This window comes from Adiantum capillus-veneris, chromosome 1, assembly GCF_014529385.1.
Source record: "Adiantum capillus-veneris isolate H3 chromosome 1, ASM1452938v2, whole genome shotgun sequence".
In the NCBI taxonomy this organism is placed as follows: domain Eukaryota; kingdom Viridiplantae; phylum Streptophyta; class Polypodiopsida; order Polypodiales; family Pteridaceae; genus Adiantum; species Adiantum capillus-veneris.
Window position 1 is genome coordinate 37,773,024 of NC_140931.1, and position 27,681 is coordinate 37,800,704.

Consider the following 27,681-nt stretch of genomic DNA (forward strand, 5'->3'; position numbering starts at 1 on the left):
GCTTTTTGGGCATTGTTGTATTTCTGAAGAGCTTTTTACTGAGAGCTTTTGGGGCTCTGCTTTTGGGCAATCCTTGTAACCTTTCAATACGTGGTTAGGCTCTCACTTCTCAGAGCATCTGGACGGAGAGTCTGAGAGTGAGAACCCTCCTACTCCCTTGTACTTTGAGTTACACATTAATACAAAAAGAAATACCAAAAGAGACGCCAGTCTTTGGGGCCAATATCTCTAGGCACGGAACTCCGCCGGGCCGTGTCGAATCAATTGTGAACTGTTTTGAAGTGAATCTTTGCTGTGTCGCGATAGAATTTTGACTTGGAGTGTCCAAGTTTGTTACACACTAAGCACTACAGAGGCTGAATATATTTTAGTCATAGAAGCTTTGAAAGAAGCCATTTGACTTGGTCGTCGGACTTTTGGTCTTCCAGCACATGCTCCAATGCTTGGTTGTGATGGTCAGAGTGCTGTATGCCTGGCTAAGAATGGCATGCTTCATGCTCGTACTGAACACATAGATGTTCAGTGCCATTTTATACGACATGTATTGGATGATGGCCTTGTCACACTGACAAAGGTCAGAACTCAGTATAACCTTGCATATGTTCTCACTAAGTGTCTTGCTAAGACACAACATTAGCATTGCTTACACTTAGTGGGAGTTACTTAAAGGTACCACATCGGGCCTTTAAGTGGGAGGTTGTTGGGGTCTAAAGGCCCACTGGCAATCTCTCTTGTATAGTTATATACTCATTTATTCTTTGAGTGTGAAACACCCCTAGGGTCCCTTAAGTGACTGTCACAAGGACGTGGCAACTGCTAACCTTAGTTGTTGGTTTCTTTCCAATGATTTTTCTTCAATTTTTGAGACCCTCTTTTTGAAGTTTCAAATGGTTGGACATTGTATGGCCAATGTGAAATGGCCGACGGCCAAGAGTTTCACCCGCAGATGGGAAGGCCTTGTCGCCACAAGTTGGTCGGGCCGATCGGCACTGAAATTCGAATAGTGAAAGGGTGTCTAGGCTCAGCTCAAAGTCATTTAGGCCCCCTAATTACACTTATAAGTCGGTGGGTACTAGGAATTAACTCAAAAGAGGCTAAGTGGACACATGGCGGCCCCTGAGCAAACATGCCAAGCCAGCATGAAGAGGGGGCCCCAAATCAAGAGAGGAAGCTGATTTTCACTCATTGAGTGAACTATAGTGTGTGGTGGATGCAGGTTTCACAACTTTAATGGAAAGCTTGCCTTCTCCCTTGCTTTATGTAGCGCGATGATTCGGCTCTCGCGCACCTCTCTCCCCCTTTGAATACAGAATCGTGATGCCCCGCTCGAGGGCTTTTCATCTGTAAGTACAATTGTGAGGGCTCATACGTGTTCGTCGAGGCAAGAGCCTCTTGCACAAGTATCTGATTTGCTAGTTGTTAATCCTCCGTTTGTACAGGTGAATGTCACAAACTGCTGACGTGTCAAAGCCTTGAAGAATGGAGCCAACTTGCAGATCCTGGCCGAGGGGCCTAAACCCTAAGAAGAACAAGTAACAGAAGAAGAAGTCCTACAAAACTTATGGGGACCACGTCCGATGGGGCCCCAGTGACATGAAGGATTTAAAATAAAGCAGGACCCACCCACAAACACACACGCAAAAGCTGATGACGTGGCAGTTGTACGGACGCTCCGGATTTTTCGTTGACATGATGACGTGGCTCGGATTTCCACGTTTTGCACCGACTGCTGATGTGGCAGTTGTACGGAATTCCGTGAATTGTGTTGGCAGCATTTTGGGCATTGCGTTTGGACCGGATGCTTTTGAGTTTGAAGGCTTTTCATGTAAATTGCTTTTGGGGCCTAGGGCCTTTAAATATGAGGCCATGGGCTCATTCTCGTGCATGCTTCCTGGAGAAGGTGCCGAGTATGGAGTACCGGCTTGTACTGTGTTGATGCAATATAAAGAAGTACCGATAGGGGCACCAAGGTTTGGAGCCAGTACTCTCTGGGTGGAATTCCGCCACTCCGTGTCGCGTGTCGTCTCTCTCTCTCTCTCTCTCTCTCTCTCTCTCAGTTCAATTATCATTGAAGTGCTAGAAGTCTGTTCAGTCTGTTCTTTCCTATTGGCACGTGGTTCTCGTATTGTGACAATGAATTCAGAGCATTAGGCGTGTGCTTTTCTGAAAGCATACCGGTCCTATAAAATAGCAGATAGAGCAAGTCAACGCTTCCAAGAGTCACGACAATCCAAAGATTTCAAGGATGGCGGCACGACAATCAAATTTTTCACTTTTTCTAGGGTGAAAGATCAGAAGAAAGCATTGCAGTTCCTACAACAATTTGACAACATTTATGTTTTGGGGAACTATACCGAAGAATCCAAGATTTCTCGAGCTGCGGGATTTCTTAAAGATAATGCTATGCAATGGTGGAGTTCAATCGCGACACAACCGCATGCTCCAAGGACCTAGCAAGCTTTCAAGACAGTTTTTGCACGCAGTTACATGACTTCTATGTTTGAAGTCCGGATTTTGGCAGAGTGAGGCAACTTGAAAATGCTTGCCATTGAAACCATGGATGACTATAACCAGAGGTTTCTCGACGTGTACCTTCCGGTGTCCTTCTTTAAGTTCATTTCCTTGGCAGACAATTTCGAGCACTGCACCATTGGACTACCATCACCATTGCAGGAATATTGTCTCTCCAAGTAAGTCTCTACCATGCAAGAGCTTATGGACCATGCCGCAGTCGGCTACAAGTGATAAAGGGAAAGCTAGAGTTCACCACAGAAGAACCTCCGGCCACTAATCACAACTCTCGCCAACAAAGAACAAATTCTTGAGAGTCTTGTGAAAGTCAACAACAAAGGCCTCGTTTGACACCTCAACTGTAAGGTGCAGCGGAATGAATGTTGAACTTTGATCAAGATGAGTGCTCCGAACTGTGCTCAAGGTTCCTTTTACTTAGGGAAGGGAGAGCCTTCCGCTCTTAATGAGAGAGTGCAATCGACACCAACAAAGTGAATGGACACTGTGAATGAATGTGAGGTTCCCAACCCCGAGAAGATTGGGGCGACTTGATAAATGGCCTTTCTTTATTCTCATTTTCCATTGGCGACACCCTACTCTGTTTTCACAAAGTAGAGATACGAGCAATAGAAGAGAGGAAGTCCTCTAGTCATCGTTTACGTGGTTATAAGGGTCATACGCCACAAGCCAGGTCGATAAATTTAGGATTCTATTAAAGCTGTTTTCTAACATAAATATGAAATCCCATTGATATATTTAGAATCCTGACGTCTTTTTTCCCACGTTTAAGAGGCACGGCCGTCATCCATAAACCATAAATATGATATGAGACTTAGTCTAAACTAAATAGTAATCTTTGTATCACGTTGATTTGGGCCATCTCGTCTCATGGCACATTGAGTCTCTAATTTCACTTCTCTTAATAAGAGGGAGTGGAGAGTTTCTCGACTAATCGAGACTATCCATCCTTGACTGGCAACCTGAGCCGTTCCCCACTTTTCACCCCACGCGCACACTTTTTACCACACCGTTTTACATATACAAACAATGTTCCTTAATTAATTCCAAACACAGGTTCTTTTATACAGCCCTACAAACAATACCAAAACAATTCAAACGAGGCCTGATGAAGACAACCCTATTATTCAACAAAAGTAACTTTTCCAATTTCTCATGATTTGCCGCTACCCGCGGACTTTCTCTGTTTAACCAACAGAGCCTTTACAAAGGATTTATTTGCTAACCGCGAATTGCGTAACCTTCCCATCTCGTAAACCGCGAGGCATCCCGCTACCCGCGATGCATCTTGCTAACCGCGAGGCATCTCGCTACTCGCTAACCGCGAGGCATCTTGCTAACCGTCAGGCATCCCGCTAACCGCGAGGAACAAAAGAGAGCCGATAACCTCAGCTTAATATCGGCTAACTGTGGAATCATCTCGCTACCCGCGAGGAACAAAAGATATTCTTTCAACAATTCTTCTCTTTAAATGATTCTTCAAACATAGTCAACCAATTCTTCATATCAATCAGAATCCACTTATCAAACAATAACAATTTAGTAAGCAATAACAATTCAACAAACAGTGACAATTTATCAAATAGTTCTTTCACTAATCTATTAAAACATATGCTTGTTTCTTGTGATAGATCACGTTTTTCGGACGGTTTAAGGGGTTCCCTATGCTAGCTTCCCAAGTCATCATGAATAGCAATGTAGAAATTATAAATTTGTCTTACCGGATTTGTAGCGCGTGCTGCTTACTCCTGTGCTGGAGGTTGGACGGCTTCGACTTCTTCTTCGGTTGATGCTTCCGCATGAGATACGTTGAAGTAGACACCTTTCTTCCCACCTTCCTCGGTGGTGCAACGGCATGGGCGTCCTTAGAACTTCGCGTTACACGCTTCGGAGCCATAGCTTCGGAATAGAGAAAAGAAAAGCGTTTTGTTGGAGGGGGAGAGAGAGAGAGAGAGAGAGAGAGAGAGAGAGAGTGTTCACAAACCGGGAGACGACACATCGACGATTAGAGATGGAGATGGCTTGAAGGTGAGAGGTTAAGGGAGAGAGGCTCCCTCCGACGCGTCGTTGCAAGAGAGCTTCTGCTTCTGTAGATGTGTGTGTTCAAAGTGAGAGGAGAAGGGTGCTTTATATAGGCCCTAGGGGGGTGCTAAGAATACTGAGAGGTTTCAAGAATAAGAGAAGGAAAAGCTCGCGCGTCGTCGTGGCTCTAAAAGATTTTTTTTTTTTTTTTTTTTGACGTTCGTGAATTCTATGCGCGATTTTTAAAAAGCTCTATACTTACAAGTTCTCATTCTATCTTGAGACAGAGAAAGAAAGAAGTATCCTAATTTTGACTCATCTCTCTTTCTTTCCTAAAAATACTATCTCTAAGCTTTTTCTTCACACATCGATTATGTTCCCACATAAACCTATTGTCCCACATAAAGAAAGATCATAAATAAATAGATTTTGAATCCGATTTTAATCCGATTGCTCTGATAAACTCATAATGACTCACAAAATTGAGATCTTAATTACTTTGCAAAATAACTGAAATGACTTATATGGATAAATGTTGGGTTCATTACAATCTCCCCAACTTAAGGATTCGAGATGTCCTCATCTCGAGAGAAAGTGAGGATACTCCTACTTTAATTACTAGCGACCATCATTATGTCTAAAAGGGTAATGTCCTTAGTCTGCTTCACTTGCTATCTGATCCTCTGAGTGTACATCAATGTCTATAATAATTCAAATCTATAGAATACTTTCCAAACATAGACTTATCCAGTCCACTAAAAACTCAATCGTATGACTTAACCAATCATTACTTATCCGATTCATCAAAACTCAATCACATGACCTAATCAATCTTGGCTTAACCAGTCCATCAAAACTTAGCCCTACGACTTAACCAGTCATGACTTAACCAATCCATCAAACTTAGTCACATGACTTAACCAGTCATGATTATCTTATCACATGACTGGCTTAACCAGTCATGGGTTTTCCAATCATATGACTTAACCAGTCATGGCTCATTCAATCCTCCAAAAACTCACTCTCATGACTTAACTAGTCAAACTTTTTTTTTTTTTGTAGAAAAACAACTTAATTTTCTATTCATAAAATCATCAAAATATCATATCTACAAAAGATCTCTCCATGAGCAAACATAATAGAGGTTTCAACCATAACTATGGTACACGTCAATCAACATAGCGTAATATCTCTACAAGTCGGATAATGGGTATAGTAACCATACACATGAGAAAGCTTGAAGTAGCCAACGACATCTTTTTAATTTAAGCTCTGATACTAATTGTGAGGTCCCCAACTCCGAGAAGATTGGGGCGACTTGATAGATGGCCTTCTTTTATTCTCATTTTCCATTGACGATACCCTACTATGTTTCCACAAAGTAGAGATACGAGCAATAGAACAGAGGAAGTCCTCTATCCATCGTTTACGTGGTTATAAGGGTCATACGCCACAAGCGAGGTCGATAAATTTAGGATTCTAATAAAGCTGTTTTCTAACATAAAAAGATGAAATCCCATTGACATATTTAGAATCCATAAATGACACCTTTTTCCCCACGTTTAAGAGGCACGACCGTCATCCATGCCCATTGCCAGCTGCCCGCTGGAGTCTACCTCTAATCTATCTGTCAACAAATATATATATATATATATATATATATATATATATATATATATATATATGGTACAATGAGTCTCTAATTTCACTTCTCTTAATAAGAGGGAGTGGAGAGTTTCTCGACTAATCGAGACCACCCATCCTTGACTGGCAACTTGAGCCAGCCCCCACTTTCCACCCCACAAGCAAACTTTTTACTACACTGTTTTACATATACAAACAGTGTTCCTTAATAAATTCCAAACACAGGTTCTTTTATATAACCCTTTAAACAATACCAAAACAATTCAAACAAGGCCTAATGAAGACAGTCCTATTATTCAATAAAAATAACTTTTTCAATTTCTCATGATTTGCCGCTACCCGCGGACTTTCTCTGTTTAACCAACAGAGCCTTTGCAAAGGATTTATTCGCTAACCGTGAATTGTGCAACCTTCCCATCTCGCTAACCGCGAGGCATCCCGCTAACCGCGAGGAACAAAAGAAAGCCGATAACCTCAGCTTAATCTCCGCTAACCGCGGAATCATCTCGCTACCCGCGAGGAACAAAAGATATTCTTTCAACAATTCTTCTCTTTAAACGATTCTTCAAACATAGTCAACCAATTCTTCATATCAATCAGAATCCACTTATTAAACAATAACAATTTAGTAAGCAATAACAATTCAACAAACAGTGATAATTTATCAAACAGTTCTTTCACTAATCTATTAAAACATATACTTGTTTCTTGTGATAGATCATGTTTCTCCGACGGTTTAAGGGGTTCCCTATGCTTAGCTTCCCAAGTCATCATGAATAGCAATGCAGAATTATAAATTTGTCTTACCGGATTTGGAACGCGTGCGGCTAACTCCTGTGCTGGAGGTTGAACGGCTTCGACTTCTTCTTCGGTTGATGCTTCTGCATGAGATACGTTCGGAATAGACACCTTTCTTCCCACCTTCCTTGGTGGTGCAACGGCATGGGCGTCCTTAGAACTTCGCGTTACACGCTTCGGAGCCATAGCTTCGGAATAGAGAAAAGAAAAGCGTGTTGTTGGAGAGAGAGAGAGAGAGAGAGAGAGAGAGAGAGAGAGAGAGAGAGAGTGTTCACAAACCGGGAGACGGCACATCGACGATTGGAGATGGAGATGGCTTGAAGGTGAGAGGTTAAGGGAGAGAGGCTCTCTCCGACGTGTTGTTGCAAGAGAGCTTCCGCTTCTATATATGTGTGCGTTCAAAGTGAGAAGAGAAGGGTCCTTTATATAGGCCCTAGGGGGGTGCTAAGAATACTGAGAGGTTTCAAGAATAGGAGAAGGAAAAGCTCGCGCGTCGTCGTGGCTCTAACAAAAAAAAAAAATTATTATTATAATTTTTTTCGACGTATGTGAATCCTTTGCGCGATTTTTAAAAAGCTCTATACTTACAAGTTCCCATTCTATCTTGAGAGTTAAAAAAAAAGAAGTATCCTAATTTTGACTCACCTCTGTTTCTTTCCTAAAAATACTATCTCTAAGCTTTTTCTTCACACATCGATTAGGTTCCCACATAAACCTATTGTCCCACATAAAGAAAGATCATAAATAAATAGATTCTGAACCCGATTTTTATCCGATTGCTTTGATAAACTCATGATGACTCACAAAATTGAGAATCTCAATTACTTTGTAAAATAACTGAAATGACTTTATGGATAAATGTTGGGTACATTGCAATGAAAGTACTAAGACTGAGAGATAGAGAGAGAAGAGAATACTACACCGGAGACGTTGTAAAACCGTCCTCCGAAGGCCCCAATCTCTATGGCGAGAGCGGTCTACTTATGATTGCACAAATCTCTACAATGCTTTGGACTTGCCGACGATGTCGACCACGACGAGGATGGCTGAAATCTGAAAATGCTAAGGGCTGAAATCCGTAAATCTTTATCTGCTGAATTCTGACTCTATGTCGGTGACGACGGCGATGACGACGATGCGACGACGACGCGCTGAAAACGCAGGTGCTGAAATCTGCGTTTTCCGGGCTGAATCTGCAAACTTCGCTAGATCTCCGTGCGGGAGGATCTGTTGCGGGAAGGTGAGATCTGTGAGGTTCGGGACTTCTTTTGCGATGTATGACTGCTGAAAACTGAAAAACGCTGGTTCTAGGCTGAATTTGTCGCGAAGATCTGCAAAAACGCTGAGGTTGATCTGCAAACCAAAAATGCCAAGGGTGAAAACTGACCTTGCGGGGAAATTTGCTAACGCTAGGGCTGATCTGCTGTCTACTGTCGCCGGGAATCTGCAAGTGCAAAAACGCTGGCTGACCTGGTGCAAAAACGCTAGGCCTTCTGTTGAGAGAAAACGCCAGAGTTGTCGTGGGGTTGGTCTTGCTGAGAAGTTGCCTGTTGAGCTAGGTGCTCCTGTTGCCTCTTCTGCCAGAAAGTGCTAGCGCTAGGTTTCTATTTATACAAACTTAGTAAATTTGCCCTACCTACTTTCCAACAGAAGTCACTTAAAAATAATAAGTGAAAAATGTCAAAAAAGGTCTATGCGTTGTAAAAATGCTTTGATCGAAATCTGATAGTCATGTTGAGTGCAACCAGAGGATATGCATCTAATCTAAGTGTTTGGACATGCACAGTCTGCGAACAGACTCACAAAAGTGCCATATCACTTTCTATTCTACACTGACTGGATTGACTGAATCTCTGTCATACTTGAGCTTGTCCACGGACACATAGAGTTGGATGTGTCATGTGACATCCCCTCCTTTTCAAAGTGAGGTATTGGTACCGAATTGTATGGCGTCGAGGGAGATTGCCAATAGCATCCGAAATCCTGGAAGGGACTCGTCGCCTGCCCACTCTGATGTGTGGGTCGTGCGGTACTTGAACTTCATAAAGGTCTGCAAAGCTTGCTTCTTTGGGCCGCGCCGAAAGCTACACAAAGTCTTCTGTGGCTCCTTCGATGCTTCAACTTGGTATAGAGTCATGTTTCTCTTTTCTTCAAGAATCTCCATGGCTGAAAATTCCTGAAACCACTTCCAACACAAAACCATGAGCATACCTATTCCATGTAAAGTGATTGGAAAAAATCTCGTCTTCCTAAAAGACTGTGCATGCAATGTAGATGAACAAATAGATGGAGTGCCAAACCGTTCACCGCACACACGCAAACAATGAGATTGAATCTTGTGTTTCTGATCTAAATCAATCAACTGTGGCAATTCACAACGGAAATGCCCATGCTTGGTGTACATACTTTCTTGTGCTCTTTCTACAACTGTGGCGTGCCAAGGAAGAGACATGGAATGTGACTTCCTTGAATGCATACTTTTCAGCTTTTCATGAATAATCCGTGCTCATTCATGAGTGAATCATGCTCATCGTACAATATGTCATGCCTTTGGAAAGGGATCACATAAAGACACTGACTAAAATACAGGAAACGATCACTAATGAAACACTCGAACAAATGCGTGCTGACTAATCATACGAACATATAGTACTTCCTGTGAGGGTTCTGTGGACCTAGGCTCGAGAGCCAAGATCGGTTTTTCATGATTGATCGAATCTTCCTGTGGGGGTTTTGTGGATCTCGACTCAAAAGCCAAGATCGGTTCTTTGTGGTTGATCGAATCTGCAATGAGATTAGCTTCACTAGAAAAAGTATGAACTAATCCATCATTCTTGTGAACAATCACATCATCTTCGTGCAAATCATCATGCTCGTGAGAAATCACATCGTGATTATCATGCAAATCATCATGCTTGTGAGAAATCACATCTTGATCGTGCAAATCATCATGCTTGTCATTGTCATTCAAATCATTATGCTTATCATTATCATGCAAGTCATGTGTGTCATGCTTGGGAGAAGAAGAAACGAAGAGAGTCTCCTTTTCTTGAATCTCTTCAATCTTCGCCTGCACATTAGAAATGAGAGAGGAAGAATGAACAACGTTCTCCAATTCTATTTTACTTTCTGCGTACTTGCGATCAAATTCTTTGGCCTCCAAGCGTAATTGCTCGTGCTCACGCTCCATGGTTGCCATTCTTGCTTTGTGCCACATTGTCATCATATCCATCATCGTCTTGCACCAAGCCCCCATAGGATCTGGTGCAATCCTTGGCGTAGATGGGGAAGGGGGAGGGTAAAAAACACCTCCTGGTGGATAAAATTCTTCTTCGTCTCTCTCATGATCATCACCTCCAAGCGAAATATCCATTCCGCTTCGAGTGATGACCATCCACTAAAGTCGAGGGTTCTTGTGGGTTCTTGCGGTCTTGGGTTCTTAAGTTCACGAGGAACTTGGGTTCTTGGGTTCTTGGGGGTCTTGAGTTCTTGAGGTTCTTGAGGGTCTTGAGGTTCTTCTTTCGCTTGCAATGTGTGTTAGAGAAGGATCTTCTCTTCACCCGAGTTCTGCTCTTTTCCGCGGGCGCACCCCTTGGCGGCCTTGCGCTCACACCAAGGTTGCTTTTTCCCACCTCACGTCGATTGGCCGGCCGCTAAGTGCACGGTCTGCTCTTAATGAGTGAAAAGAGGCACAAGGGGAGGCTGGACAAGCCCTTCTTTCTTGGGTTTCCTGTCACTCTTCAAAAACACGATTAGGAATCGACACGTCCAAGAGGTCTTAGGTTGCGTGCGACCCCAACAAGCAAAAAAAAAAATTATGTGGTTCTTGTGTTCTTTCCTTGAGTGATACAGAACACTGCCAAAGCTCTGGTACCAATGTAAGGTGCAGCGGAATGAATGTTGAACTTTGCTAAAGAGGAGTGCTCCGAACTGTGCTCAAGGTTCCTTTTACTAGGGAAGGGAGAGCCTTCCGTTCTTAATGAGAGAGTGCAATGGACACCAACAAAGTGAATGGACACTGTGACTGAAAGTGCTGAGACTAAGAGATAGAGAGAGAAGAGAATACGACACCAGAGACGTTGTAAAACCCTCCTCGGAAGGCCCCAATCTCTATGGCAAAGCAGTCTACTTATGATTGCACAAATCTCTACAATGCTTTGGACTTGCCGACGATGTCGGCGACGACGAGACGGGCTGAATTCTGAAAATGCCAAGGACTGAAATTTGCAAATCTTTATCTGCTGAATTCTGACTCTATGTTGGTGACGACGGCGATGCGACGATGCGCCGCTGAAAACGCAGATGCTGAAATTTGCGTTTTCCAGGCTGAATTTGCAAACTTCACTGGATCTGACCGTGCGGCGAGGATCTGCTGCTGTAGGAAGGTGAGATCTGCGAGGTGCGGGACTTCTTCTGCGATGTCTAACTGTTGAAAACTGAAAACGCTGATTCTAGGGCTAAATCTGTCGCGAAGATCTGCAAAAACGCTGAGGTTGATCTGAAACCAAAGACGCTAGGGCTGAAAACTGACCTTGCGGGGAAATTTGCTAACGCTAGGGCTCATCTGCTGTCTACCGTCGCCGGGAATCTGCAAATGCAAAAACGCTGGCTGACCTGGTGCAAAAACGCTAGGCCTTCTGTTGAGAGAAAACGCCAGAGTTGTCGCTTGGGTCGGTCTTGCTGAGAAGTTGCCTGTTGAGCAAGGTGCTCCTGTTGCCTCTTCTGCCAGAAAGTGCTAGCGCTAGGTTTCTATTTATACAAACTTAGTAAATTTGCTTTGCCCTACCTACTTTTCAACAAAAGTCACTTAAAAATAATAAGTGAAAAATGTCAAAAATAGGGAAAAATGGATCTATGCACTGTAAAAATGCTTCTGATGGGTTCTGATGAAAATCTGATGGTCATTCTGTGTGCAACCAGAGGATATGCATCTAATCTAATGTCTGGACATGCACGGTCTGCGAACAGACTCACAAAAGTGCCAGATCACTTCCTATTCTAGACTGACTGGACTGACTGAACCCTTGTCATGCTGTAGCTTGTCCACGGACACATAGGGTTGGATGTGTCACGTGACATCAACAACGAGACACGTCGCTACAAGAAGGCCGATGTTTTGGATGCTTTCAAATGGGACATAACTATTTTGGTTGTCCCCAACGCATTGACAGATCCGCGGAGCCGACTCCCACGTCGACGGTCGACAGAAACCTAGGACTATCACCAGCCAAATGATCTAAACTGGCCATTGGATTAGTACCTGAGATTTATGGCATACGCCTTGAAAGTACAAATGAATTGTGTCGAGCATATGGCAAAGTCAACGGTTTGAAAGCCTTAATTTTCTTTGACGTAGGAGCTACAGAGAACTTCATCCATCTAGAATTCTTGAAGCAGATGGACTTTGATTATGATGCAGAGGGTGGAGAAATTGAAGCTGAGCTAGCCACAAGGCAAACTCAGAAAGTGGTACCACTCATTGGTGCTCTTCCAGTGACTATCCAAGATTATCATGAAAAAGTTGATTTCCACATTATGAAGTTGGGCAATTGTGACGTTCTATTAGGCATGCCTTGGCATGACAAGAATGATGCGACTCTCTAGGTTCGGAACCGAACCATCACCGTGATGCAGAAGGGCAAACCAGTCGTGCTCAAAGTTCGGTTGTCCGAACAAAACCCTCAATGAACTCTCTAGTTGCTTTATAGCTAGATACTTTTGAACTTTGTTTGAGAAAGTACTTTTTGAAACTTTGTTTGAAATTTGTTTGAAATGGATGGTATTTGTTTTGAACCTATCTTGGTGCCAATTTGAAATTGGTTTTAATAATGGTTTCAATGATTGGTGATTTTACTCCCGGGTGGAGGGTGAGAAATGATGTTTGAGAATGCTTGTTCATACTCATGGCCCGGACCCTCGTGGTTATTTGCGGGGGGAGTATTGAATGATTGAAAAGTGTTGTTTTTACTCATGGCCCGGACCTGCATGGTTATTTACGGGGGGAGTATTAAGAAGTTTGAGCAGTGGTTATTTACGGAGGGAGTATTAAGAAATCTGAGCAGTGGTTACTCTCCGATGGGGCCCCAGTGACATCAAGGAATTAAAATAAAGCAGGACCACCCACACACACACGCAAAAGCTGATGACGTAGTAGTTGTACGGACACTCCGGATTTTCCACTGACATGATGACGTGGCGCTGTACGGATTTCCGCGTTTTGCGCTGACTGCTGACGTGGCAGTTGTACAGAATTCTGTGAAGTACATTGGCAGCATTTTAGGCATTGCTTTTGGACCAGATGCTTTTGAGTTTGAAGGCTTTTCATGTAAACTGCTTTTGGGGCCTAGGGCCTTTAAATATGAGGCCATGGGCTCATTCTCGGGCATGCTTCCTGGAGAAGGTGCTGAGTCTGGAGTATCGGCTTGTACTGTGTTGATGCAATATAAAGAAATACCTGAAGGGGTGCCAAGGCTGTCTGCTTGAATCTGTTACGCTGCCCAGTAGCTTCACCCCTGGGCTTCTGGCAGCAAAGGTATCCTCATTATCCAGCAGTACGGTTGTTTGAGACACCTTATTCATTAGTCATGCAAGGTAACTGTGTGAGGCTGTGATATTGAACATTAAGTCAGGTGACTGGTTTTATGGGTTTCACAATTGAAATTGATCTAATCCATATGTGGTTTGTCAGGCAATAGATGCAATCGACAATGGAATTAACCAGTATGATGTCACGGACCCTCCAAAATATGTTGATAACACAAATTTATCAGCACGAGTTGCAAAACTCAATCCAGACTGGATTGAAGAGCAGTCAACCCAAAAAGAAAATGCAGCATTCATGCAGGCCATGGAACTCACTGGCAAAGAGTTTTCAGAGGTCGATTGCAATATGTCCTACTCCGCAACATATAACTTTATAATCTTCATAGGTTTTTATGTAAGTTTTTTGAATTACTTTCAGGCTCTCAGATATCAAGCTCGATCCTGGCTGCCAGCAAGAACCGTTGTTGCCAATTGCCTAGCATCAAGGTTTGAAGTGGACAAAACTGGAGAAATTATGGTCTTGAAGGAATTTTGTCCGGTACGTAGCAGCAGCTCACTGCCATTACTTGGGTGTTTAAACTTCATTGTTGAGGCATTCAATGAGCTACAAGATGTGGGTTGTTTTAGAACTCTGCTTATATAGGCTCATACCTCATGCTGATGATTTTTCGTTTTCAGTGGAAGCTGCATTTATTTGAGATTGAAGAAGAGCTGAAGCTAGAGCCATCCATCAAGTATGCTCTTTATGAGGTATAGCTCCTCTACACTGACGGTTATATCTGCTAGGGAGTGCAGCTTGGAAAGGATTGAACCGCTAATAAGTTTGAAAAACTTTTAAAGTGGAGAGGCCAATATAAATTTTTAACATGCAGAAGTTGCAGTCACACAGAATGGCTGAGTAGCTCGTGTCGTACTTTTCAGATGCTTATGGGATGTCATGGGAGTTGCATACATGCTTCACGTCTAAAAATCCTTCCTGAGTGCATGTCTAGGATGGTGATACACGCATAGGAAGAATTGATTTGCATGTGTATTCATCTTTTTGCAAAGAATCCCACTATTTTCAGAGTGTGACCTTCAATTGTCTTATATGATGTAGGACGAGAGAAGCAAACAGTGGCGTGTGCAGGCTGTAGCAGTTGGGCCAGGAAGGTTTGAGAGCAGAAAAGCCCTCCCATTACCTTGGAGAGGACTCAGAGATGATGAACTCTCCAAACAGACCGGAATAAGTGGCTGTGTTTTTGTACACATGAGTGGTTTCATTGGAGGAAATAAAACCTTTGATGGTGCTCTTGCCATGGCTAGAAAAGCACTTGAGCTTCCATAAGTAGAATTCTACAACGAGGATGCAATTTGGCAACCTATTCGAATTGGCTAATTTTGCTCCTCTAGAGAAAGCTGATCATTGTTGGGATTGTTAACCAGGAAAACAAGGAAAGCTTTAAGAAGCGAGTCACTTGAACGACAGATCAAAGTCACCTATAGATCTTTAACTTTGATTATATCTCGAAGGCCCCAGAATTTTGTAGTCTATCTCAGGAGGTGAGATTTTGCAACCAACCTGCTCCTACATCATTTAGAGTCAATCCTAATAAGAGATAAAGATTTAAATTTTGTTGTCTAATCTGCCAGCACAATCTAGTGGTGTCTTACCTTGAACAATTGGGTAATTTTGCAGATGATCTTATTTGGGGCTTTGTTTTGTATGGAAGGAGCTACTAAACATTCGGTTATAATCCTTATGTTATGAGAATTCACACTCTTGTGTGTCTTACCTTAAACAATTATGTGGATGCAACCTTGAGACAACTTTCATTCCATGGCACATCTTCACAGTATTGAGTGGGTCCTTTGTAAGAGCAACATGAAAGAAGGTAGGACCTTCAACTCCTTGTGATTGAGTCCTCGAAAGGGAGTTGCAAAAAATGTTTCTTATGATTTGCACTTTGATGAAAATTAAGCCATTTTTACATGAAAATTAAGCCATTTTTACATGGTGGGGTGGAGAAGCATGCAAAGATTGTTCAAATTCTTTGCAAGCTTTTGCTCATCTTTTTCTCCATGCCTTGTTCTACCATCACATGTTGAGTTGGATGCTCTTTATTAGCAAAGTGCACCAACATGTCTTTGTTGCGATCCTCTAAAATCCACTTGGCAAAGGAAACAAGTGACTCAAAAAAGCCATCGGTCATGTTTCCATCTAGACATGCTTTTCATCGCACAAGCTCTTTAGGGTCTTCAAATATTCATACAACAATTGATGCTTATGTGGCATATAGCACCTATATCCATCTCCAGATGTCCTATGGTGACGCTAGAAAAGGAGATTTCCAACCACCTAATGCACCTTGTGTGGGTACCAAAGCTCCCTAGAGGGCCATAAAAAAATCTCACCACAATTCCCACAACATACTACAAGGGAACCAAAATCAATGAGGAATTAGAGAAAAAAGAGAACAACTAGCTTCTAACTAGACACTAATAAAGAGATAGTCGAGTATCATAAATAGAAATGAAAGTGAGACAAGAAAAGAGAGACACTTAGCTTGCATTTGATGGATCCAAATTTAAAAAAAATGGAGGAGAGCTCCAACCTCCATAGCCATCATTTTCATCTCCATCTCCATTTGCACTTCAAGAAAAAGCTTCGTCTAATTAAAGGTTCGAGAAAAATACCCAACTCTCACTTCTAAACTTAGTGTTCCAAATGTGTCCTAGGCTTAGAAAAATGGAAAATATATAGGCTAGAACTCATGATGTGCCATGCATAAAATGACCCAGAAATAGTATGTGCCATACATAGAATGAACCAAAAATAGCATGTGCCAATGTCCATCGATGTGCTGGGATTTGAAGACATCACCCCTCCTAATCTAGCACACATGCTCTAGTGTTGAAGTTGGGATCCCGATGTTGATGATGATGAATGGGAGGAGACATGTTGCCGTAAAATGGGAATACGATTGTGAAAGCTAGCAATATCAATAACAGTAAAAAATGGATAAAAATATGTAAGCATGAAGTGTACGTATGGCCAAGAATGAGGTGTATACAATCAAGATGCCACCGCCATACTACTCATTTGAAAAGTATATAAATCAAATGATAACTGGTAAATAGACAAGAGCTGATTAATTAAACTCTCTGCTTTATAAAAGTGTGCCTAAAGGCTTGAAAGAGTACTTTATCCACTAATGTAATCAATATTATCCCCTACTAACGAACGTCCCAATCGTGTTCTTTGGTCCACTACGGCTAGACTCATCTCACTAATAACAACAAGTGCAATTCTTGTTAATTGTAGGAAAGGTTTTTTTAAAATTTAATTTGTCATTTCATTTCTTTTTGTGTCTTAGGCATGCTTTGCCATTAAATTTATTCATGCAATGCAAAAGAAAAGAGGAAAATCCTATAACACAACGACCACACCAAGGTAGGTGAAGTGATGATTCACGACTCTCCAATCGTTGTTATCCACGAGGCCTTGTCCAAAAGTGTACTAGCCTACCAAGGCAATGTACCTTCTGTCATCCCCCCCCACGGTATTGGCTAGGGCCTAAATAATGCGTGGTAAGGTGGCTCCCCCCAACATACACACATTACGAACATTCATTATGATTTTTCTTCGAATCTGAGTGCCTTGATTATCTGTTATATTTACTTCCATTTCTCTAGTCCAAGCCTAAAACACACCTAAGGTTTCTACCATCAAAAGATAATATCAAAAACTAAGCCAATAAATTAAGTATTGATGTTATCTTACATTCACTATTACGTATTTTGTAGACCTCAAATGAAGCTAAATTCTGTGAATACTACAAACAGCGAGCAGTGTACAACCTATATATCTTCAAATTGGCAAGTAGAAAACTATGATTTTATACATCCAATTAAATAGTGAGTGGAAATGCAAAATATATGGAAAACGAAATAGTACACCTAAGTATATGTCATGAAAGTCAAAATCCTTATATCTAGAATGCACGAAATAGTCTCCATGTATCTGTTTGCAGGACAACGATTAAAAAACAAAGCTCTACACCAATGGAATATTAAGTTTTATTTCACCAAAAAAGTTAATCCTCCTATAGGGTCTTAAACCTCGGTAGCTAGAGGGAAAAACACCCACTCACAAAAAGTGCCTCTGTATATGCAATATGCAGATGATATATCTAGTGCACTATGGTCAATGCCCACAAAAATGAGAGAGAGAGAGAGAGAGAGAGAGAGAGAGAGAGAGAGATGCTCATAACATCCCCAATCTAGATTTTAGACTCTATGCCTACATGACACTACCGGTAACCGGGGGCACCCATGCACATAGACCCCCCCCCCCCCCCCGCGCCCCCCCTCTCTTTCCATGTGGGCACAGGATAAATACTTTTAGATATAAATGCTTGTAGGCAGAGATTGAGCATAAAGCAGCTTTTGGGGACAAGAACGGTACGCATGCCCTTGCTCGCCGCACTTGAAGCAACAATTATCCTTGCGATAACACTCAAGCTCTTCACGAGAGAGTTTGTTTTTGCCTTTGTAAACTCCCTTCTCCTTAGCTTTGTTGTTATTGGAATAGCCCTTGTGAGACTTTTGGACACTGTCCTTCCCCTTAGGCTCATTGGAACCTTTGTTTTTCGTGGGCTTAAGATTTCTCTTAGCCCCTGTTTGGAAATTGATTCGAGAAGCCACCATAGTATGGTGTATAACCGTAGATATAGTGCGTGGCCTTTGGGAGTTGACATAGTCTGGCATTTCTTCAGTTAATCCCAACAAAATTGTTGTTTTTTCTCTCCAAAATCCATCTTTTTGAAGACAGTGGCTTTGAGATGTAAGTCCCAACACCTTAGTGGTTGAGCATTCAAATTTGAACACACTGGGTTCAACCCCTTGCATGCTTAATCACCTTTTGGTTTAAGCATCTCCCCCTCACCGGCTGCCTTGGAAAAAAACTAAGGCGTGGAAGTTGACCGAAAACCGGCTTGATCGGTTGCCCAACATAACATGTGACTGACTCTAGAGTGTGCCACATCCCCTAGAGTCCCATATTTAGAAGGAGCCTACGAGAGAGGGAGGGAGAACTATCACCATCGCTACCTGAAAAAGAAGGGTGTGTGAGATCAAACGAGAGCTATCTCTTGATGAGAGGAATCCTGCAAATCTTATTGCACTCCACCACCGGTAATAGCCTCGATACTCCAAACTTGCTCCGCGTTTTTTTTTTTTTTTGGGGGGGGGGGGGGGGGGGGGGGGGGGGGAGAGAGAGAGAGAGAGAGAGAGAGAGAGAGAGAGAGAGCGTGAGGAGGGCTATCCGAATGACATAGCAGGTGATGTAATTAGGCCATGGCAGCACTGCCGACAGAGTATCTCTTTCACTCTCTCTCTCTCTCTCTCTCACACACACACACACGCACACACACACAAAGCTGTCAAGTGTTGATGTGCTCACTATGGCCGGGAAACCTTCGTGCGTGTACAATAGGTGTGGACCAACAACACCTGTAGCATCAGCAAATCTGCCTGGGCTATGTATAAATTTCGGCTTGCTAGCCAACAGGTGATCGGCATGGCCGATTGCGTGACTTTTTCGTGGGCCACCAACCTTTGATTAGTTATGGTCCAAATCACGCATGCAAACGTAGTGGTAGAACATTGCACTCGCTAGATGGAGGTGTAAGGTTCAATACGACAGTGTGGAAGACGCATTGACCCTTTTGGTCAAACACAGAGCAAGGTAAAGGAGCCACTATTAGAGCGGCCTCAACTATAGTGTGTATCACCCCTAATAATAACACATTCCAAAACAGCACCGTGCGGTTATAGTAGGCTGATTGGTACGTTGCCAGCTTGGCTTTCACACAATCGTGAGTTCGAAAATGTGTTTCCACTGGCTCTCACGCGCCGCATTATTTTACTACTAGTACGGCCGGCCGCCTTCGGCGACCCCTCTCTCTCCCCCTCTCCCCCTCACTCATATAAATCGGATAAATTGGAATCACCGGATGCAACAAATTTTGACACGTGGCACTGAAAAACCAGTCTCCTTATTACTTCGTTAGCGTAGGAGCCTCTTTTGAAATTCTGGCTGGAGGTTTGTTCACATGGCCTCGTGAAAAATAGCGTCCGTTCTCTCTCTCTCTCTCTCTCTCTCTCTCTCTCTCTCTCTCTCTCTCGTTGACAGAAAATCCGTCTCTTGGGATATTTTCCTACGACGTTAAAATACTCTTCTTCTTCTTCTTCTCTCTCCCTCTCTCTCTCTCTCTCCGTTGACAGAAAAACCGTCACATCCGTAGGAGCCTCTTTTGAAATTCTTGCTGGAGGTTCGTCCATGTGGCCTCGTGAAAAATAGCGTCCGTTCTCTCTCTCTCTCTCTCTCTCTCTCTCTCTCTCTCTCTCTCTCTCTCTCTCTCGCGTTGACAGAAAATCCCTCTCTTGGGATAGTTTCCTACGACGTTAAAATACTCTTCTTCTTCTTCTTCTTCTCTCTCTCTCTCTCTCTCTCTCTCTCTCTCTCTCTCTCTCTCTCCGTTGACAGAAAAACCGTCACATCCACATGGCCTCGTGAAAAATAGCGTCCGTTCTCTCTCTCTCTCTCTCTCTCTCTCTCTCTCTCTCTCTCTCTCTCTCTCTCTCTCTCTCTCTCTTGTTGGCAGAAAATCCGTCTCTTGGGATGGTTTCCTACGATGTTAAAATACTCTTCTTCTTCTTCTTCTTCTCTCTCCCTCTCCCTCTCTCCGTTGACAGAAAAACCGTCACATCCACGTGCTTTATTGATTCGAGCTGTCTGCCACACACGCCAGCCTCTAATGATGCATGCCACTGCGAAGACTAGGATGAGGACTCAAGAGTCGAGGAATTGGCTTCTTCATAGAGTTATAACGTCTGAATCCAGGCTTCCTCTCTCTCTCTCTCTCTCTCTCTCTCTCTCTCTCTCTCTCTCTCTCTCTCTCTCTCTCTCTCTCTCTCTCTCTCTCCCCCCGCGTTGACAAAAAATCCGTCTCTTGGGATAGTTTTCTACGACGTTAAAATACTACTCTTCTTCTTCTTCTTCTTCTTCTCTCTCCCTCTCCCTCTCTCCATTGACAGAAAACCGTCACATCCACGTGCTTTATTGATTCGAGCTGTCTGCCACACACGCCCGCCTCTAAATGATGCATGCCACTGCGAAGACCAGGATGAGGACTCAAGAATTGAAGAATTGAGGCCATAATGTCCATTCAAGGAGTTGGCTTCTTCATAGAGTTATTATGGCTGAATCCAGGCTTCCTCTCATATGTGCGTATGTGCGGATGATAGCAGACGCCATGGCCAAAGTTACCCTTGGCTCATCCAGATAAGAAGGCCCCTATCTATGGATTGGTTATCGAATCTGTGAGGCTGAGAAGCTAGAAAATTCATTCGGATATTGTTAGTTAGGGTCTGTTGCAAATAATTGTCGTGCTTGGCAATGTATTGATCGATATGTATGCCAAATGTGGTACGAGATGTCGTCTTTTGGAACTCACTGATTGCAGGATACGCTCAACGAGGTCCGGGCCAGGAAGCTCTGGGTGTGCATCTTGTAGGCATGTGGCTCTATGCAAGATGCTGTTGAAAAGAGATGGCATGCTTGGCATTGCCTTGATCGATATGTATGCAAAATGTGGGACACGTCAGCAAGCACAAAAAGTTCTTCAAGAGTTTACTATTCGGTACGGCATCAATTGATTGTGGGATATGCACATAGGAGCAGGGAAAGAAAACTCTAGGTTGTTTTCAGTGGATGCAAAGTGAGGGCCTCTGTCTAGATGCAATCAGCTTCACATGCATCTTAAAGGCATGTGGCTCTACGCAAGATGCTGATATGAGCTTAAAAATTCACTATGATATTGTTAGTCAAGAGCTGTTGCAAAAAATTGTCTATCCCTTCCTCTGCCCATCGACAATGGTTCTATACATATGGCGAAATAATTTTTATCACATCAACTCATGGTAATGATGATTCTGTTATTTTGAGAAGTAGCCATGCATGGGACCTACTACTTACTCTTGCAAACAAAGACTCAAGTCCCAAAAGAAAGCTATTAGATCAAAGCAACACAAGGCAAGAGCCAGAAAGCTCGTGGCTATTCTCATCGGATGCAAAACGAGGGTCTCTCTCCAGATGCAATCACATATGCATGCATCTTGAAGGCATGTGCTATACGCAAGATGCCGATATGGGCTTAAAAATTCACTCTGATATTGTTAGTCATGGACTATTGCAAAGAATTGTCGTGCTTGGCAGTGCCTTGGTCAATATGTATGCCAAATGTGGGATGTCGTCTATTGGAACACACTGATTGCAAGATATGCCCGAGAAGGGCCAGGCTAGGAAGCTTTTGGCTGTTTTTAACAGGTGCAAAGTGAGGGCGTTTCTCCATAGGCTATCACCTGCGTGTGCATCTTGAAGGCATGTGGGCAAGATGCTCTTGAAAAGAGATATCGTGCTTGGCATTGTGTTGGTCGATATGTATGCCAGATGTGGTGCACTTCAAAAAGCACAAAAAGTGCTTGAGTTCTCATCATGGTCTTCATGCATGTGAACTAGAAGCAGGTGCAACAACTCAATAGTGAGTTGTGTTGCTTCACTTCAAAAAGTCACATATTTAGGATCATAGTGGTGAGTGTGTACGTTGGTTGATATGTATGCCAATTGTGGTGCCAAAAAATATCCATAGAGAGGCGAAAAATCCACTAATAACTCCAGGGGAGAGGCAATACTCACAACACAAATCAAGCGTAGACATGAAGAGCATGACGAGTCGTCAAAAACATAGCTATGGCAAGGAAGCTATGGGATATTTTAACCAAATACAAAGAAAAAGCCTTTCTTCTGTTCAAATGCATTCACACATGCTTGCACCTTGAAGGCTATTTTGCTTTGACATGGGTTAGAGAATTTTTGATGAGATCGGAGAGACCATTCAATGTGCTTGAGACTGAGAGAATTCTCAATGAGATTGCTAGTCAAAGACTATTGGAGAATGATGAAAAGTTCTATATGGTCATAATCTCCAGAATCTCATCACTTTGAGTGTATTGATAGCAGGATATGTGCAATATGGTTGTGGCAAGGAAGCTCTATGATGTTTTAACCAGATGCATACTAAGGGTCTCTCGCCATACAAAGTCTTGGAGTGCTCTTGTAGAGAATATGGCCGGCAAGAGGAAGCGCTCAACCGTTTTTGCTAGATGCAACATGAGCTTGGCAATGCTTTGGTCAATACGTAAGCCAAATGTGATGCCATTCCCGAGATTATTCCCATCAAGAAATTGAGGAGTTTTTCTTTTCTAATCTGCACTGAAAGTGTGTGCTCAAAAGAAGGATTTGTACCAAGCCAAAGCTCCACGATAGTTGGATGGAATAGGATGGCTGAATACTTTTTGTTGGATGCAACACAAGGACGCTTCCCCAACTGCAATCAGGATACTCCCAACATGGGAGTGGCAAGGAAGTTGTGGGCTGTTTTGGCTAGAAGCAAAGGGAAGTTTTTCCAAATGCATTCACCCATGCTTGCACCTTGAAAGTTGGTCACCTTATGCAGGACCTTCACATGGGTTTGAGAATTCATGATGTAATTTCTAGTCACGGCTGATCGAGGGGAATGTCATGCTTAGAGGTGATTTGATCAATATGTATGCCGAATGTGGTGCCCTCACGGAACTACAAAAAGTTCTGGATGATCTTTGTCTACGAACAATCGCCTTTTGGAGCACGTTGATTGACATGGTTGTGGCAAGGTAGCTCTCGGCTAATTTAACCATATGAAAAGTGAGGGTTTCTTACCCGAGGAAGTCTCTTGGAATACTTTTATTCACAAATATGCCAAAAAAGAGCAGGAGAGGAAGATCTAGAAGGCTTTTTTTTCTTAGATGCAATACGACTTGGGCATGTTCTTGATGACCATTTTGCTTGAAATGTTGCATGTCAGATGCATTGAATGATAGGAATGGCGTCCCTTGCAATCTATTAGTCGTGGAATATGCACCACAGGAGCGGCGCCAAAAAGCTTAGGCTGTGTTAAGCCTCCTATCTGGAGTGTGGACTCTTGGAATGCACCGATTGCAGGATTTGCCCTACAGGAGAAAGCTCTAGCCTGGTTTCAGCGGATGCGAAGCGAGTGCCTCTCTCCAGATGCAATGACCTACTGATGCATCTTGAAGGCATGCAACTCCATGCAAGATGCTGATGTGGGCACAACAAATCATAATTCTTTTGTTAGTCAGAGGCTGTTGTAAAAAGATATCGTGCTTGGCACTGACTTGGATGTATGCCAAATGTGGTGCATTTGAGAAAGCACAAAAAGTGTTTGAGGAGCTTCCAATCCAGAATGGCGTCTGATTTCGGGATGTGCAACAAGAGCAGGGCCAAACAGCATCTTGAAGGCACGTGGATCTACGCAAGATGCTGAGTTTTTCAATCGACAGAACTGATTATGTCGTTTAATATAGATTGTATGCTTCTCGGCATTGCTATGCCATCTTGCTTTGGTTCTATTATTAGCTTGCGACTACCTCCACCCACCTTGGAATTGGGCGGAAAATCACACAAAAAGGTCAATTTTCTCACATGAATTTGTGCTTTGTTGATTTGTCGGCTCTAGATCGACATGCAGATCGTTGCGTTGTAAATACAGGACCATGTCACCTTAAGGTAATAGGATTTTTGGTCTCTCTCTCTCTCTCTCTCTCTCTCTCTCTCCAAACTTTTCTCTTCTAGGTTCTTGTTTTCTCTCACCTCAGACTCGATTCAATTCAATATAAATGTGGCTAACGAAGCACTCTAGTTAAATAGTATAGATTACTTTTGCACTGCAAGGTGAGACCTTTTTGTGCGTGGTTTATCACATACGAGTGAAGGTAGAAACGCAGGCGACTTGGCCCGTTTCTCTAACACATAACTCGGGTGAAGAGAAGATCCTTCTCTAACACAGATTGCAAGAAAAGAGAGAGAGAGAGAGAGAGAGAGAGAGAGAGAGAGAGAGAGAGAGAGAGAGAGAGAGAGAGAGATTTAAGGCCAATGCTTTTGGTTTTCTTAGTTTGCAACAGTGTTTGTGAAAATTTCCTTTTGCAACCATACACAACTCCTTTTTATGGATTTTGCAAGAAGAATTTTGAGAATTTTAGCTTATGCATCTAAAATCATAAGGTTGATGCTTTTGATTTCCTCAGTTTGCACCAGTGTTCAAAAAATTCATTTTTGTTTATGGATTTTGCAAGAGGAAATTTGAAACTTTGAGCTAATTTATACAATTTTTAGCACACTTTTGTTAAAATGAAGCCGCATTTGCATTTCTTCTTTTCCTCCTCCTCTCAATGGGCATTTTTGAATTTCAAAGCAACACGATTGTGAGTTGACACACACTTTTCCCCAACACTGGTTTGGAGACTTGATGATGAGTGTTCACCTCCTCTTTGATCTATGTTGCTTCAAACTTTTCATTTAGATCTCTCTTTTTGCAACAATTCGTACCTTGGACATATCATTGATCCATACACTAGTACCCTTGGCGCATATGACGCTATTACAATGGCACACCAGAGCGTTACAACTCATTGTGTGCCCCATGAACCTTTAGAGTGTGATTTGGTGGTGTCAATCTTTAGCCCTTTACCAAGGAGCTTGGTAAATCATCACTCATGATAGTTTCCCTTTCAATAAGCTTACAATGGAATGACCGGCTTCACCTACTAGCCCAGTTAGGTATATTTTTTCTCATTAGCCGCCCAAATAATTTGGACATTGGCTTCTTAAATCACATGCCTATGCTTGCACCTAATAGATATGTAGCATTATCTAATCATGTGAATAGCTAAGAGGTTGACATGGGTGGGAAAATTCATGAGATTATTATCAAGGACATTGGAAGAAGTGCACAAAAACACATCATGGTTGAAATGCTTTGGTCAATGTGTGCACCAAGTGTGATGTATTCACAAAAGCACAACAAGCCCTTGATGGTCTTCTTGGTTAGAGTGTGATGTTCTCTTGGAATGCCATGTATGCCTAGAAGGGAAAGGGTGAGGTTGACGAAGCTCCTAGCAATTTTCACATAAGTTAAGGTGAGGACTTCTCTCTATATACAATTGTGTATCCTTAGATCTTAAAGGCATGTTTACATGAGAAAACTACTTAGATGACTACCCGATGGCTATGTAGGGGCTTTTGGAAAAGAAGATTGTGGTACAAACATATGTGGTGGTCGAACATGTACACCTTATGTGAAGTAAGAGTTTTATCCAAATGTAGCCTCTTAAAACATGTTTATGTGGTCGTGGCATCCCCACTCCTGGTGTTCTTACTCGTCTAGGGGTTCCTTTCCTAGTAGGCCGATATGAAAACTCTTTGAGAGCTTCCCTCTTTGATGCCAAATATCTAGAGTGAGTCTTTGCTTTTCATCATGCGTGCATACCAAAAGCAAAGACTCATTGCCGTCCACTCATGTAGAGGGTGTCTTCAAAGCTTTGATGAAACACTTCGGAGCGATCATAGTCTGCACCAACACAGATAGACAAAGGTAAAAACTCGGGGAAAATGGGAATCGATTTATCTATGTATACTATTATGGCATGCCATTTTTAAGTTACCGTGCAACATAGCCAAGTCCTCCGGTTAGTGTGAGAGGGAGACAAAGAGAAGAGAAGGCATTCCCCTGTGTGAACCTAAGCAATGGGTGTGCCAAGATAGTTCATAGTCCGTTGTACTCCTTTGGATGATCAATATAAGGAGGAGACATGCAAGCCTTTTCTTGCTTTTCTTCAGGATCATTAGAAGTAGCGATGGGGTTTTCCTTCGATATTGGATAACACTTCTCTCGAATCAAAATGGTATGGTTGTGGCACGAGGGATTACTGTAGGGGCTTGTGAGGGCAGCTGTAGCATATTGCGTTGTGGCGCAAGCCCTCATTTTCTTAGCTTGCAGCCCCTCACATTCGGGCTGTTTGAATCCCTTGCATAAGTCTCGGGTGCTAAGGAGATGATCTCTACGTGCCTCCTAGTGAGGGCCTTCAAACTTTCGTCAACAATGAGGGTGCTTTGCCTTGACCTCTGCAGATGTAGCCTGCAACACTTCATCTTCTTGCTGGTTCGTTGATGCTACCATCTGTAGTAGGCTAGAAACACACCTTGTTTCTTTCATTTCAAGTAGATTCCACTGCCTGTACAGTCAATATCTTTTTGACCCTTCATAGTGCTCTATTCTTCTTGATGTTGTTGCAGCAGTTCTCTTATGGAGAGGAGAAGAAGAAACTTGTAGATGGAGACATTCCTTGTGTCAACACCTTGTTCTCTTTGTAACAATCCAACATTTTATTTCAAGGGGAGATCTTTCATTTACATCATTCTAGCTATGGAGAGAAGCTACTTGAAGCTACAAGACTGCAACATCATCTATTTCCAATAGAAGACGAATTTTATTTGTATCATGGTTGTAGAGGTACTTGTTGATTATGTTCATTTGGAAAAGACCATAGGGAAAGATCTTTCTCACCTTTAGCTTAGTTTGTGTTCAATAAAGTAAAAAGTCACACTCACCAAGCTCTTGAAGGAGGTTGGAATGAGCTGAACACTTTCAGTCACATCTATTCTAGGTCGGTAGTTAAATTTAGTTCAAATCAGTATTAGAATTTGGATCCGAAAACACTGGATATGAAATATAAGACTATAATTGAAAATGATATTGGACACTGAACTAGAAATAAGAATGAACACTGGAATTGGGAATTGAAACTAAAATGTAGTATTCGGATTAATAGACAAGTACAACAGTGAGTCAAGTATGCTCTGAGTTTGATTAGGATTATGAGAGCATAAGAGCTTCAAGATACAAGATACAAGGAAACTAGGATAGCAGGGATTAGGGATTAGTACGGATCTAAAAAATGAAGTCATGAGCCTCTTCCAACTGGCTCTTTGACTGACTGTACATTGTATTAATTCGATTGTGCATTTTTTGGTGTCTGCTTCAACTGTTGTCGATTCTTCAGGTATGTCAATGCTATCATATTCTTGGGGCTACTTTTTGTGCTTCTTTTGTGCTTTTGCATCACAATCCACGACATTGCTATCTCTCTCACCTATTTTGCTTCCATACTCACAAGTTTCATTAGCTTCCTTAGACACTTATATAG

General features: G+C 42.5%; 1 protein-coding gene and 1 long non-coding RNA gene across 4 annotated transcripts in view; both read left to right on the plus strand.

Moving 5' to 3' along the window:
* LOC147464561 (MYG1 protein C694.04c-like) overlaps positions 1-15,278 on the plus strand; it is a 128,918-nt gene extending 113,640 nt beyond the window's left edge. The window contains exons 4-8 of one of the 2 annotated variants that reach the window (XR_015188538.1): positions 13,682-13,870; positions 13,955-14,074; positions 14,215-14,286; positions 14,636-15,078; positions 15,215-15,278. Coding sequence is in view for 1 of the 2 variants with exons in the window: in XM_086515628.1 (XP_086371754.1) it covers positions 13,682-13,870; positions 13,955-14,074; positions 14,215-14,286; positions 14,636-14,863 (609 nt within the window). In the remaining variant the exon portion in view is untranslated. Of the gene's footprint in view, positions 1-13,681; positions 13,871-13,954; positions 14,075-14,214; positions 14,287-14,635 lie in introns of both variants that reach the window. The other variant, XM_086515628.1, reaches the window with a different exon arrangement.
* A 10,946-nt stretch (positions 15,279-26,224) lies between these two features.
* LOC147464562 (uncharacterized) lies at positions 26,225-27,029 on the plus strand. Of its 2 annotated transcripts, none has more exons than XR_015187698.1 (2): positions 26,225-26,636; positions 26,771-27,029. It is a non-coding gene; the product is annotated as an uncharacterized LOC147464562 (long non-coding RNA). The 2 variants fall into 2 exon arrangements; XR_015187699.1 differs by having other exon boundaries at positions 26,774-27,029.
* The last annotated feature ends 652 nt before the right edge of the window (positions 27,030-27,681 follow it).